At 36.4% G+C, this 16,133-nt stretch overlaps 1 protein-coding gene across 1 annotated transcript in view; it reads left to right on the top strand.

Annotated features, from left to right (window-relative positions):
* LOC124783127 (protein flightless-1) overlaps positions 1-15,788 on the top strand; it is a 183,289-nt gene extending 167,501 nt beyond the window's left edge. The window contains exons 18-23 of the mRNA XM_047253997.1: positions 5,686-5,872; positions 6,102-6,353; positions 8,491-8,617; positions 14,821-15,003; positions 15,086-15,199; positions 15,321-15,788. Of these exons, the coding sequence (XP_047109953.1) occupies positions 5,686-5,872; positions 6,102-6,353; positions 8,491-8,617; positions 14,821-15,003; positions 15,086-15,199; positions 15,321-15,455 (998 nt within the window). The 3' untranslated portion in view covers positions 15,456-15,788. The remainder of the gene's footprint in view (positions 1-5,685; positions 5,873-6,101; positions 6,354-8,490; positions 8,618-14,820; positions 15,004-15,085; positions 15,200-15,320) is intronic.
* Positions 15,789-16,133: the final 345 nt, after the last annotated feature.

The following is a 16,133-nucleotide window of genomic DNA, read 5'->3' as shown; positions in this document are numbered from 1 at the left end:
CTGATGACCTCAGATGTTAAGTCCCATAGTGCTCAGAGCCATTTGAACCCAATTTGGCAGTGTGTTTCCAGGTTCTGAGACTTGGATGTGGTTGCGTACATTGTCGTGTTGCACTAACACTTTTTCCAAAAGACTGTCATCATGACTTTGCCAACAGAGGGAGCTGCTTTGAACTGCCCACTTTTTAATAATGATATATGAGTGATTATGGAGCACAGTTCTGCACTTTCTGGTGCTTTAACTCTCTTTACCCATCACCAAACAATATTCCTATCAACTGTGTCGTTACTGTACAGTGCACATTAGCTTTGATGGGTGTTCACCATGATTTCTTTTTCTGCATCAAAGAATTCAATTAAAGCCTGTTGCTTGTAATGATTGCCTTGTGTAGACGCTGTTTTGACGGTTCATTACTACTCTGCCATCTGTTGGAATTAATCAAAACTTTGAACATGTGCAGGAGAAACACATTATGCATTGAAGAATCTTTATAATTTGTGTTTCATTCACGAATGGCTGCAAGTTTGATGATGTGACACGGTAAGTACACATATTTATGCCATTTCTGACTGGAACCTGGATAGTTAGCGAGTGCACATCCAATGAACCATCAGCGTTCACAGTGATGTACAGTTGATACCTCACTTCCAGTGTGTTAGTAGTCAGTTCATTGAAGGGATCACTCAGCACCACACTTGTCCACTGTGTGACCACACCGAAATTCAGTTAATTGCATAAATTGTGATTTTTGAGAAAATCGTGTCATGTCTACAACCTTTGCTACCCAATTGTGTTGCTCAAAACAATTGACCATTGTTTCTGAAAGTCAAGTATGGAATGAGCCAACCCATTTTATGATCTGTTCCTATTGTATTCACAGCATGATGATTTGAATAATTGTCTTATCTACGTATCTTATGCTAATAAGGTGTGAGTTGTGTTGTTTTCGATTTGTGTCTACAGTACATAGTATCAGCATGACTGTACATACAGTGTATTGTAGTATACTCAGTAGTTTATTTGCAATCAGTTCATTTTTAATAGGTAGGTTGATGTTAGTGTCAGAGATACAATATGGGTCTCACATTTTGGAGGCACTGAGTGGGACAGTGCATTTTAATTTAGATTTTTTTGATTATCGTAAATCAGTAGAAGTTAGTGCTAGGAAATTTATTTAGTAAGACCACAGGTGACTGCTGTTTCCACACCTATCTGAAACTTGGCTGGTGCTACACTTTATCTTCAGTTTTGGTGGCGTGTTGAACTCCAGGAATAATTAAATAGAATCATAGATTAGATCATACCTCAGAGTAACTTGTACAAGTAGTTTTGTTAACAGTTAGGCTATGAGTCTACAGTTCTTTTGTGCTTAATTGACATCTGCTGTGTGTTATGTTAAATGGAATTGCCTTTTTGACTTTTTTTACTGTCCATAGTGAACCAAAAGTATTAAATTACCATATCAGTCCATACAGTTTATAAAATCTGGATTGGTAAAAAACTGGAAAAGTTAAGGTGGTGGTTTTACTGCTTCAGATGTTCTCTAGAGTCTCCCCTTACTTGAGTAGAATGCACAGAACTATCGTACAGTTATGTGAAAATGTCAGAAAGTTCCTTCTTTGGGATGATGATCAACTCACGTGTCACATTGGCTCGAGTGTAGGAAATGTCATCAAAGCATTTACCCTTCATGTGGGTTTGTATTGATAATACCAATTCTCATCACAGAAAAAAATTGTCCGCATATCGCATTTCAATCAAGTCACAGCAGGAACCACATGTTGTCATGTATGTTTGGGAATCAATGTGTAACCTCCCAACAGAAAAATAGTTATATTATTCACATCTAGTGTAACCTCCCAACAAAAAAATCTCGTTTAAGTTCCCAATAGAGAAATTTCTTTCCAATAATAAAATTTCAGGTTTTAATGTGACCTTCTATTAAAGACTGAATGCATATCAAGATTAATAAGTTTTGATGTCAGCAGCACTGTGTCATGGCCCTGTGAAATCATTCTGAATAAACTGAAAAATTCTTACCTCACAATGATGTCACCGGCTAATGCTATCTATACATCTGCTTCTATAAGAAATTTTTTGGCATAGCCCAGTGCAATGCTGGCCACTAGATTTTCATTTGTAGGTAAACAACTGATTTTCTTTTGCTTAATCAACATGAGTATGCACAGGAAAAATTCATAAAATCTTTAAACGCAGATAAATAACTGGCAAAAGTTTTCTTCAGAACAAAAGTTATTATTGAAAATTTCTCAAAGGAATTACATGGGACTTTAACATTACAGTTGTGGTTAAATCAGTTGTGGCAATTAACATATGCATGCGGCAACAAAGAACAATATTATATGTATTTTTTTTTTTCTTTTACCTTATACCACATTGCTCAGGCACCACCATCGTTCTGCACGACTGGCCCAACACAAGTCAACCACTGCACTGCCCTGTCTGAACTCCACAACTCATGTGCTCTTTGTGAGCTACAGAGCATGACTGCTCTCTGCGAGCTACTAAACTCGACTTATTGCCAACAGTGCTTCTATTGTAGCATAGATATTCCATATCGCAGGCAGCGCGTGAGCAATCATCAAAATTACATCTGCTCAAGTGCGCTAGCAAATAGTAATGAGCCCATTACAAATGTATGTCAGACAAACTTCGCATACATGTTTCTTTTCTTCAGAACATTCTAGAAAATGTCCTGAGCTCTTTTGGAGATGCTCCTCCATTGTGTTCTGTGACACAGTAATGTTGACACACGATGACTGCATATTCTTAATACTGCATACTGAATGATCGAATGCAGATCTGTTTACATTTGGTAGTTCAAGCTGCCACTGTAGTTACTGTGTTGATGTCATTTATACCCAAGGAATGAAGTCACTCCATAAATTTTTTGGACAGATGGTGTATGTTAATGATTGTATCAATAATGTAACAAAAGAAATTGTGTTTTTAAAGTGGTGAAACGTGGTATCTTACCATTTTCTATGCGTCACTTCCACTTGGAATTTTAGCTAGCTGTTAATAGCAGGTACTGGATATAGAGCAGGTTTTTAGTGTAAAGCATTATATATACATTTTTTAAAAATTGTTGTAGTAGTTCATGGTGTCTTCAGATGTATTGTATGTTACATAATTTCCCAAATCTCATGTATTTACTGAGTAAAAACTGTTTTCTGTGCATCAGTACACTGAATGCAATACTAAAACAGTATATTATAACAGTATATTGAACTCTTTTGATAAGCTGTAGTGATACGTCATGAATTATTAACTATACTGAACATTCTCACATGATGTCCATTTCACTATTAGTTTTGGGAATGTTGTCAGTTAGGAGCATTTGAGGGATAAGTCAATAGAAAATCATGTATGATAAAACTAATCACTGTACTCATTGTTTTGCTGGCCAAGAACAATCACATATTTTATTACTGATATTCTGGCTGAAATTGTCAATCCAGATGCAAATGGCACAGATTGTAAAGCAAACACTGAAATTAAGCCTGTGCTCAGTGTCATGTTCTGCAACTAAGTGGTCAGCTCTGCTCTATGGCACAGACTAGCAATGGACAATCATTTGGGTGGACAGTTAATTGGTGCTCACACCCACAGAATAGTTGTATCTCTGGTAGGACAAGAATAGGTTGAGCTAGATGGGAGCACAGGACAGGTCTCACACCTGGGTCTTACGCAAGAGTGACCCATTTGGAAAGTTGTTGGGGGTAGGTGTGGAAAAAGGATGGACAAGGCTATTTCGTTTGATGAGCAGTGGAGTATATCTGGGTAGAAATAAAAAGGATTTCCCAGTGCAGTGATCAGTAGTGGAAGCTGTAGTGAAGGATTTGGTTAAGTTGTTCCAGTCTGAGGTAATTTTAACTAATAAGGGGATGCTTATTTGCAGTTGGGCCATGAGAATGCGTGGAGGATTAAGGCCTTGTGTGGATGTGGCACAGGGGATCTATTTGTGGAGTATGCTTGGAGGGTAATCCCTGTCCATGAAGGCCTTGGAAAGACTTTCAGAATGCTGGGACTGAACTGTATAGGAGAGACGTTTGAGTGTGTGGTGGATGGCAGCTACCAAAATGGAGGTACTGCTGATGGTTGCTTTGATGTATATGGGCAGAGCTTTTTATGCAACCATCCGAGAGGTGGGTATCAACATCCAGGAAGATGGCATACTGAGCTGGGGAACACCAAGTATAGTGGATATGATAGAAAGGGTTGAGTTGATGAGGGAAGGAGGATAGAGTATCTTGACCTTGCATCCATATCATGAAGGTATTATCACTGAACCTGAACCAGACAAAGGGGTGTAGGATTTTGGTGACAAGGAATATTTTCCTTAAATGGCCCATAAACAGGTCAGTATATGAGGGCATCATGCTGCAGCACATGTCTGTTACAGAAGATTTGTTTGTATGCATAATCACCAAATAATGCCAAGTTACTCATAAGCACATAGTCTATCAGGTGCATAAGGTTTTAAGTGGAAAGTTTAGAGTTGGCTGGTGTTGGGAGGGATAGTGTGGTCATGTGCACAGGAGATGTTTGTGTGTAGTGAGGTGGTCTCAGTGGTGTACAGGGCTCCGAGTGATACTGGGCTGGGGATAGTTGAGAGTGAGTGAAGGAAGGGTTCGTGTTCTTGGTATGGAAGGTACACTACTAGCATTAGGTTGGACATTGGACATGGTAGGATACTATTTGAAAGCTCAGCAATGTTTCCAGTCTTACATGCCTGCTCACTGATCAACACATCATGTATGTGGTTAGTGGTTACTTTACTCTTTCCATCACTTATAATCCACCCACGACTTCCCAGGAATGCATTATGTTAATGGTTATAATTGGCTACAAATAGTCACATGGTTGTGTGTTATTAATTCTTTGTTATTTATGCATCTGCTAAATCCTTCAAACATTGTAATTACCTGTTTCCAGTCTTTGGTATTTACAATGAATAAAACTAATGTAATCTCACTAAATGTCATAGAACTTGAGTTTCATGACATTTGCAGATCGAAAAGATTCGGTGAATTTTTTGATTTTCTAAAGAGACCTTAGTAAAATTAAATGAAATATACTATTAAAGATATATAATTCAGTTTTTCAAATACCAAATGATTTATGTGACAATAACATGAGAACTATTGAGAATAACATTTCATGTGATACAGGACAGCAGAAATTGTCATATGGTGTTAGAAATAATATCCAAAGTTTAATATACCTGTATAGAAGGTAAAGGAGTAAAACAAAGCATGATATCTCACAATAAGAGAGCAGGCTGCTAATATTCTGTGCACATTAACTGATACGCATTTGAAAATTAGTGAAAGATGAATAATGGTCCACCAAAACAAACTTAGACAAAAGCCCATTGCAAACATTGATCCTGTATCATCAATAGTGACAGTGTTTGATGTTTGTGTGTACCTGAAAAGATAATGCCATCATCTTTATGAGTAACATGTGTAATGTTGTTTATTGCTTTGAGACAATGTGTTTAAAGTCGATCATTTCAACAGTGAGCTCTACTCTGAAAAATTACATCTAAATTTTTAAGTTGTATCTTGATAGCAGTAGAAGTGTTTCTTACTAACAGTTTCAAATATGAACATATGTTTCTCTTCGTATTTTGGTACTAAATAATGAGAAAATTTTCAGGTCACTTCTACAGTCGGGACTGTTATGTGTTCCTTTGCCGTTACTGGGTACCTGGTGAGGTTCCGGATGAAGGAAATGCTGATGATGAAACTGATCAAGGACAGGTTGAAGACGACTTTCAGTGTGTTGTGTATTTCTGGCAAGGACGAGAAGCATCCAACATGGGATGGCTTACTTTTACTTTTAGGTATGTACTGTAAAAGCCAAGGAGACTTTACAAGCAACTGTTGAACGTTTTTGAAAGTGTTTCAACTTGTAATTGGTACACGCTAGTCACTGGCACTTCATATATTGTCTTTTTCATCATTATTTTAGAGTAAATCTGTTGTACTGTATAAGACAAATAACAATATTTTTTGAGTTAATATAGGCAGTACTTTGCCATCTAATGAGAGAGATTTTTTTTTTTTTTACAGTTTGCAGAAAAAATTCAAGTCTTTGTTTGGAGAAAAACTGGAAGTTGTGAGAACTCATCAGCAGCAAGAGAATTTGAAATTTATGGCACATTTCAAAAGAAAATTTGTAATCCACCAAGGAAAACGTAAGGAACCACCACCTTCAACAGGACCTCCAGTGGAATTCTATCATCTTCGTTCCAACGGAAGTCCATTATGTACAAGACTGATACAGATAAGGCCTGATCCACTGGCCCTCAACTCTGCGTTTTGGTAAGAATGCCAGAAATTGTGTAAACATATTTTAAAAGGAGGATTTGCTACTGTGGTCCTCATATTTGTGACACTATTGTCACATCGAAATCACAATCGAGTGTTCATCTGAAGGCAGGGTCATCAGTGAAGTACAACACCTAGAAATTAAAGAAAGTTTATTACTGACGAAGTATACAACCAGAACAGATTTAACCTCCTATTCCAGATGTACAAACATAAGATATTTCAAGAACCTTAAAAAATAAATAAATAAATGTGAAATAACAAAAAATTCTTGGTGGTCAGGTTTGAATTGGCAATATGCAACATGCCACCATATGACACTAACCACTACGCCACACAGTTCACACTAGAGCTTGTGGCAGTATCTTACTGACAATAAATCTAAATTTTCAGAACTTGATAAAGGAAGCAAATTCAATTATGTGGTCTTGTAATTCATTTTAGGAATGGTCCTTGTGCTTCATGAACAAAATGAACATTGTTACTTTTTCGTGTCTGTAACTTAAGAAATCATGGAGATCTGTGTAACAAAATTAGTCGCGGTGATTATACAACCCATGCTGGCAAAGTGACAGTGGGCTATGAGTGGTGTTTAACTGTGTGTGATGATTCTTTGTTGATGGCATGCAGAATGACAATAGGAGATGTGATGACACCACAGGATGTACATCAACTCCCCATACCTGTTGATCAAGCCTCTGGTGTGGCTCATGGTAATGCTTTCCAGTGCTGGAGATGTGCTCTCCAGAGATCAGCAGTGGTCCATGGTGATGGTCTTCAGCTTTAACCCTAGCAATACCAACACACTTTCCATAATGTGCATTACAGGGAGTTGGGGAGATACTTTATGCCTCTCCAAAAAATTATTTATAAAACACAAATTTTGTTAATTGTTGTAGGCTTTTATTCACAACATCAATTTTAAAGAGATCCTGATGTCTAAGTAAGGTCCCAATCCTGAAAATATTGAATATGATGGGGGAAAGCAACATGTACTATCTAAGACTTGAATTATTTGGTTTATCTAAAAAATTTAAACATTTTTGGAATCTGCCAGAAGAATTCATTAAAAACATAGAATATTTTTTCAAAATTTTAAAATATAGAGTAATTGTCTAGATCACAGTATTTTCAAAAGAGTGGCCCTATTCCCCCCTCCACCCCTCCACCCCTACCCATAAAAAAAAAAAAAATAAAATAAAAAAAAAAAAATCCTGTCCCCTCCCCCCGCAAGGCTTAGTCCTTTAGCCACAAGGAGTTAGTGCATGTTGGATTGGATTTTTTAAGTGCAGTAAGAAAGCTGCCATTTTTGATGCATGAAGTTCTCAAATTATAATTAGTGGTCCTGTACTTTGGCATTATTTAGGTAGTAATACAGTGAGCTGGGCTCTTGTTGTTGGGCATTATCATTTATTAGATGGAACCCACAAAAAAAGTACATATGGTATTAAAGTATGTCATCCTTACAGACAACAGCTGTCATAGTATGCCTAGGAAACACATTCATTATCGTATGTATTTCTAACACAATGCCAACTCAGATGTGGGTGCTGACACTGCTGTATTTGTCCCTTTCCATCATATTTTAATTGCAGTATAAGAGAACATCAGACAAGCAGATAGTGTAAATCACTGTTCAGGCTAAACTTCGACTCACGTAAATTTTTACTGGATATTTCCACAACAGACAATAAATGAGACAAAATAGTGTGCACACCAGTAAAATTAAACCTCTTCACTCTTAGTTTATTTGTTTTTCCTTCTTTACCTTGAACTCTATCTTTCTCCAAACTGTGTTTGGTGGTGTATTTGTAATGCATCTGTACTTGTCTCTTTATTAGCAAGTACAATATTTACAGCACTGTGAGGAATATTGTGTTTTGCTTTTCTGATAACAGACTGAAGATTCTAACAACACTTTTTATCCATCCCTAATGGTGTCATTGTTCATGGCACATTAAACCATTGTGTTCCTTCTTCCTTGTGTGTGTGTGTGTGTGTGTGTGTGTGTGTGTGTGTGTGTGTGTGTGTGTTATTGCTGCCTTGTAGTTACGTTAGTGTATTCTTTTAAGTTAATTGCTGACTTATTACAAAATTACTTACTCACTTCTTGGTGGTTTGTTGATTTCAGTTATATTTTGAAAGTACCTTTCAACAATGAGGAGTTGACGGGGATAGTTTATGTGTGGTTAGGGTCAAAAGCTGATCCTGATGAGGCAAGACTTGTAGTTGAAATAGCAGAAGAAATGTTTAACAATGTAAGTTTTTGCAGTGTTGTCTGTAAGTATTCACTACATTTAGTTGATAACATCAAATCATTATGTAATTTGTTCATAATAATGTACACTTCCATATGTAACTGAATATATCACACACATCTTTTATAAAGTCAGTTTTATGCTACTAAATGAGTATGCACAAGTTCTTTCAGACACAGACCTTTTCATTTTCTATTGATATTAATCAATATTTCTGAAACATGGTTATTTAATTCATTATTATGATTCAACATGTGTTTCCATTTGCATTTTGAACTGTCAATAAGTCCTTTACCTTTGTTATGAGTAGTCTGCCATGTATGCCTGGAAAGTGACAACTACCACTCCATTATTATATATATGATAAGTTTCCAAAGATTTATGCTTGCAGGCTTAATTTTGAGTTATGTTGTACAGATTCGAGGTTGGTTAGTTGTTTGTCTGTAGCATAAATCACGTGAAATCTGAAGTGTCAAAGACAGCCAGTTCTCATACAAATTTAAAAATTCAAAATATTCTAAGGACAGATCCATTCATAGTTTCACAGAACAACTTCCATCTTATGTTGGTTTGGTTTCTTCAAAACTGTGTTCAGATACAGCACATGACAGTAAAGTAATTATTGTGCAAAGAATCTAACAGAACTTTTAGTGTCTGAAACTAAAGAACTCTCCCTCACATCTTAGGCAAAAACAGAAGATATGACAAGAAACAGACTATATTGTCCTACTCAGGCCTAATTACTCCAATGCTAGGTGGCATATCGTGGAACAAGTGCCCTCCTGTGAAATCGATCAGCAACCAGGTTTGAGGTTTGAATTGCTGAATTTGTTGTTTCTGTTGCGGTCAAAAATTTTACAGGGTCAGGTTGCTGACCCGAGCCCAACCCTGCTTCTCTCATTTGAGCTAGGGAACAGCAGTGGTGAAGTTGGACTGTATAGTGGAAGATGGAAATTCAGTGTCTAGTACATTGTTTTGTTCTTTGTGCCTTTATTAACCTAGGGCTCTGACTTACACTCTGCTCTGTTAGTGTACTACTTGCTGTTATGTTTTGTCCACTTCTGTTTATTCTTTTGTCATGAACAGAAGGAACATCTAATTCTGGAAGTCTTAGCGCTTTTCTTTTCATTTGTGTTTTTTCTGTTATATTTAAACTTACAGACTTTCTTCAAGAAAATAATGTTGCTGCCTTCTGTGCTTGGTACTAACATTGCATAGCTTCTCACTTGTCCTCATTTGTACAGTAAACACATTAAATGTTACTACTTGGATTGTTCCTGTAATAGTTTACAGTAGAGTATCTTTTATTCATAAGTACTGTCCAGCTTGTGTGTTTTACTTATACTGGTCACAGTGATTCGGGAATGCATATTTACATAAATACTGTATAAATCTCTGTAAAATGACTGACAGAGTGTACTTAATATGTTACATATTAGGATTTCTTCACATTCTAAATGTGTATAGTGTGTGGAAAACATGACAGTCCAAATGCCACTGCGTATATTCTAATTAATCTAATCTTGCCATCACAATCTCTAGAGGAGTGATATATAGGATGTTGGAGAGTATCTGTAGATTATTCATTCCATACTGGTTTTTGAAACTTTGTAAATAGGTTCTGAGGAGATGTTTGGCATCTGTCTTCTAGATTCTACCAATTCAGATTTGTCAACATTAATGGGACACATTTTCATGAGTCAGACAAATCTGTGCCCTTTCATACTACTCTTCTTTGCATACATTCAATATTCCCTGTTAATCCTTTTTGCCACAGGTCCCACAAACTTGAGCAGTAGTCTAAGACGAGACACACGAGTTATTTCTAAGCTGCGTCCTTTGTGGACTGACTGCATTTTCCCAGTATCGAAATATGCACTTGCTTTGTCTATGATGAGGGTATGGGATCATTCCATTTCATACCTGTACAAATTGTTAACTTTGGTATTGAGTTTATTGATTACAGTTGTGATACATTGATATTGTAGTCATAGGATACTGCGTTCTTTTGTTTCGTTAAGTGCACAATGTACATTTCTGAACATTTACAGGAAGTTTTTAATCTTTGCACAACTTCGAAATCTTATCAAGATCTGACTTGATGATTGTGCAGCTTTTCTTCAGACATAACTGTATCATTTGCAAAGAGTCTGAGGTTACTGATAATATTGTCTGCAAGGTCATTAAGGTACAATGTCAACAATAAGGGTCCCAAGACACTTCCTTGGGTCACGCCTGAAGTTATTTCTACATCAGCCAGTGATTCTCTAACCAAGATGATATGCTGCTTTCTCCCTACCAAGAAATCATCAGTCTAGTTACAAATTTCTCTCAGTACCCTATACAAATGTATTTTTGTTAGTTATTATAGATGTGATGTTGAGTCAAAGGCTGTTTGGAAGCCAAAAAATACTACAGCTCTTTGAGTGCCTTGATCCATGCCTTGCAAGATGTCACAAGAGAACAGTGCACGTTGGGTTGCGTACAACCAAAGTTTTTGGAATTAACACTGGCTGGAATGGAGAGCAGTTGTTCCCTATTAGTTATCTCATTGCATTTTAGCTCAGAAGTGTTCTAAGATTATACAACAGATGGATATAAGGCTTACTGAATGGTAGTTTTGTGGATCACTTCAGGTACTCTCCTAGTAGGTGAGTGTGACCCGTGCACTGTTATTTGTTTGAGAGAGATCTACAGCATATTATAGTTGAAGAACGGGCTAACTGGGTCACAAATTCTATATAAAATCTGATAGAGAAGCCACTGAACCTTCGAATTTTGTTCAGTTTTAGCACTTTCTAAATGCCACTGACACTAATAACAATCTCACTCATTTTTGTGTAGGTGCAAGAACTGTGGCAATACCCCTGAATTTTACTTTAGAGGAACAGTGAAAACAGTTCATCATTTCTGATTTTGCCTTACTACCCTAAATTTGAGTTCCTGTGGTATCCATGAGAACCCATACATGAACTTTGATGCCAGTAACAGCCTTGAAATGTAACCAGAGTTTCCGTAGGTCTTGTGAGAGATCTCGTGATAAGAATCTGCGATGGTGATTGTTCAAGGCTTCATGCATTGCCCTCTTGCCAGTGAGATGAATTCATTCAGTATTTGTTTATCTATAGCCCTCTGTTTTATTTTATACCTATTATTCAGTAGTCTGTTTCTTTAGAAATTAACTATTTTTACAAAATTATGAGGAAGTATGTGTTACGTAAAGCTAAGCCTTTAGGTTTCATATGTAACAGAATACACTTACAGGTACACTGTAATTTACTGGTGCAGATGCTTTAAGTTTCCTTTCTATGCCACCAAAGATACAGAGGAAAGTGTTTGTGTTACTGGTGCAGCTCAGAAATATGTGACACAACTAATTTATGTTCTGTTTGTATACATTAAGATTTTTTCAAATGGCTAACATAGCTTTCACCTATTTGGCACGAGTTCGGTGGGCATATTGGTGAGTGTCTGAGGAAGATGGTGCTTTTCCATGAGAAGAACACACTATAGCTTTGAAGTGATTTTAGGATATGTTGGCTGGGTTTCAGTGTGATTTGAAATGAATCCTAGTTAGTTTTAATAATAGAGTTTGGATGACCACAGCACCTGGATGATGTGTGTTGTTATCAACTGAGTTTTATGTGGACAATCATTGTTGTTAATAAAAAGGGAAGATCATCAATAGCACAAACATATAAGATACAAGAGAAAGAACTGTTTAATATTTTGAGGTCCATATGTCTCCCAGCACTGCTTCCTACCAACACTGTTAGTTCTCCACCATGATTATGAACTATTTCGTACACAAATGTAAGACTGGAGCTTAAAAAGCAACGGTCTGTGTCTGTTGTTCCTGCAGTGACATTTAAATATGTTCTGTTATTTTGTGTGTGTCCTCTGTTGTGAAATTAAGCATTTCCTACTCTCCCACGAATTTTGTTGCTTCAAACAGTATCCCACCACCTTCCATCCTATCAGCAGTTTGCCATTCTTATAAATCACATTGTTGAGACATTGCACCACCTTTCTTGATCAAAATGAAAACTTTACTCTGTTTATCATAAGAATGAACCTGATGTAAACATTACGCCATGTATTCTTCAACGTTTGCTTGAATCTCATCGGAGTGTTTTTTTTCACTTGGGGTGGAAGGTAAGCCATTTCTGTCAAGTATGATGTACGATCACAATGATACATTTTATGCTGTGTTACACACACATAGATTGAGCGATAATGTAGGACAACAGCTTAACCAATGCATTGAACTTGGTCAGCACTGGCCAGCCAGCTGGTCCAACTACCCTGCAATGATGTGAGCAGTTGCATTTCAGATGCAAAAAGAGACGAGCAGAGGAACAATATAGCTTCAAATGTTATTTAATTTTTAAAGAGAATGAAATAATATTCGGCAAAACTCCAGCACTACTGCACGCTTCTTAGGTAACCAGATAGGAAGCATAAAATGCTCTTATTCTCACCTAACATAGTATTCTAATTACAAACGAGTGATGAAAACTCCTAACTTAAACACAGGGTAATTTTTCTGAGTGATGCAAAAGCATGCATGATGCAAAAGCATACTGCAGGGATTTCATCTTACTGTTGAATGCTGAAGCCAATTACAGTGAATCCTCTGGTAATCTCTTAGCTACTTACTTATCCAAATCTGAAAAATACATTTCAGTTCTGGAACTAGCACCTGCTACATTGACAACGAGTCGATCACCAACAGAATCCACGAAGTCAACCAGGCACCGCATTTTCTCCTCTTCTTTTATGACATGCCATTCTTATCCCACTAGCGTTCGGCAGTGACATGTAAAAATGCTGCATGCATTAGTTCTGGTACATCTGGCAGCTTAACAATTTTGGTATTTCTCAGGCCAAATCCCTTAACTCTACTTCAGATCAGTTCTGTTTGGTTCGTATTGTAATGGTACAGTGGCAAATGGAGATATGCAGCATTTTTATGGTGTGCTCGATGCTGTGAAAATCATTGTTTTGCATGTTTTTACACCACTTATCTACATCTGTGGTATAAAAAAATGGACATAGTCCAAATAAAGAGTATTTGGTTTTTCGTTTTTAAATACGGACATTGAATCTACACTCCATTCATCATAAGAATGAACCTGATGTAAACAAACACAAAACATTTTTTTAAAAAATGAAATTGTTTATGTTTTCTTGATTTAAGCAATCTTTATGTACAGTCTTTCATAAAATATCAATAACTAAGAATTTATATTTAAAATGAACACAAGAATTTCGTGTGTAGTGTGTAACTAGAAACAAGAAGACATGCATTTGTGATAACAAGTGATGATGAATTTTACAATTAAGAGACAAAAAGAGAGAAAAAAAATAGACTGAAGTGAAACTTGAACCAGCAAACTTTGATCTACAGTATATTATCAATGTACTATGCTTATGATTCCACTATACTTTAACTGCGTTCCACACACGTTTCACTACAGAACAGGAAGCAGCCTCAGACCATTTTTCATACTGCATATTAACAGTGTCACAATCAGGGCCCAACAGTGCAGAGACTGGGACTGTACACGACTTTTAAAATAAAAACTACATAGCTAAAGCATTATTAAGAAAAACATTGATGGCTGTTAATAAATTTGAACACCTTAAAGTTTCATTTAACATAACTTAGTAAAAATATATCTAATACATACTTCCAAGAGCATACCGCCACCTGTGTATGTGTGCTATGGCTTCTGGCCAATCATCTCATTTGTGTTTGTTTACATCAGGTTTATTCTTATGAGGAATGCAGTATAGATTCAATGTCAGTATTTGAACTGTGTGTCCATTAATGACAATCATTTCTTTGACGTTGTTAAATAGAATAAAAGCTGCCACTACTATAGTAAAACTGTGTAGCCTTACTGTGTTTGGCTTAAATATAACTACATGAATCAGGATATCATGATACATTGACTGAGTGACTTACCATTATAAAGAGTGAAAGTCTCTCAAATACTCGTTGCCCAATTTATCTCTATTCTGTGCCTGTTGATACTTTTAGTCTCAGACCTGATTGAATGTAACATTACATGTTGTTGCGGACATTTATTGATATTGTGTATACTGTCCCACTGACATAAAATAAGAGTTTAATAATCATTGAATGTTGTGCATCTACAAGATAAAGATTCTCAAAGAAATTATTTTTTGTGTTTCAGCCATGGATAGGATTCCAAACATTAAATGAAGGTGAAGAACCTGACAATTTCTTTTGGGTTGCTCTGGGTGGTCGTAAACCATACGATACGGATGCCGATTTTATGAATTACACACGCCTTTTCCGCTGTTCAAATGAGAAAGGATACTTCACAGTATCTGAAAAATGTTCAGATTTCTGTCAGGTGAATATTACATTTAGTTTATAAATAAAGCAGTAGTTTTTATGGCATTGGATTAATTATTTGTTTTTACCATACACAACAGGATGACTTAGCAGATGATGATATAATGATTTTGGATAACGGAGAGCAGGTGTTCCTCTGGCTTGGACCAAAATGTAGTGAAGTGGAAGTGAAACTGGCATTCAAGTCAGCACAGGTGAGACCACTGAACACCCCCATACCAACTTTTATTAAATATAGTGATTAAACACATTAATGCATAATTCTGTAGTATGTGTATTTAAGTGACATATGACATTATATCTTTTTGTTTTTAGGTGTACATACAGCATTTAAGAGTCAAGCAACCAGAAAGACCTCGTAAGCTTTTCCTTACAGCGAAAAATAGAGAGTCTCGCAAATTCACAAAGTGCTTCCATGGTTGGGGCCCACACAAAAGGCCTCCAGAATAAAATATTTATCTGTGCATTTTTACTATCTTTCATGCAGGAAACAGCCACAGGGCTACATCTTTTGTGCAAGTTGTCCATTTAAATGTCCCACTGGTCCTGTTTTCTGGTTACAGTGTTTCATGAACAGTCAGTACTGCACAGATTTTTTTATATTTATTATTATTTATTACTTTTTTAATTTAAAGACAGAAGTACTTTGCTGTACAATATTTTCTGATAATGTACATATATTTATGTGTTATTCTGTTAAACTGTACTTTTTGCATGCACAAAATATTTTTAATGGATTGTAAAGACTTTTTGAGTAAAATATAGATGTTTATTACATGTTGACATGAGTTGTTTTCAAAATAAACCTTAAGAATTATGACACACACACACACACACACACACACACACACACACACACACAGAGAGAGAGAGAGAGAGAGAGAGAGAGAGAGAGAGAGAGAGAGAGAGAGAGAGAGAGAGAGACTCTGCCCAAGCATTAGTGCAAAACATATGCAACGTTGAGAGGCAAATAAATAGTAAAGTTTTGAAGCTAGTATTCAGTTTCTTAATGGTGACATGGAAATAAATGGCAAGAAGGGCATGGGAAAAGCTCAGTCCCTCAGAACACTGTGCTGGAATGGAAAAAATAAGTTCTGTTGTTTCATCATCTGTAGCTTAAAGATTCTT

The sequence above is a fragment of the Schistocerca piceifrons genome, chromosome 1 (genome assembly GCF_021461385.2).
Source record: "Schistocerca piceifrons isolate TAMUIC-IGC-003096 chromosome 1, iqSchPice1.1, whole genome shotgun sequence".
Classification (NCBI taxonomy): domain Eukaryota; kingdom Metazoa; phylum Arthropoda; class Insecta; order Orthoptera; family Acrididae; genus Schistocerca; species Schistocerca piceifrons.
Note: the sequence above shows the minus strand (reverse complement) of the source record. Positions and strands in the feature narration are given on the sequence as shown.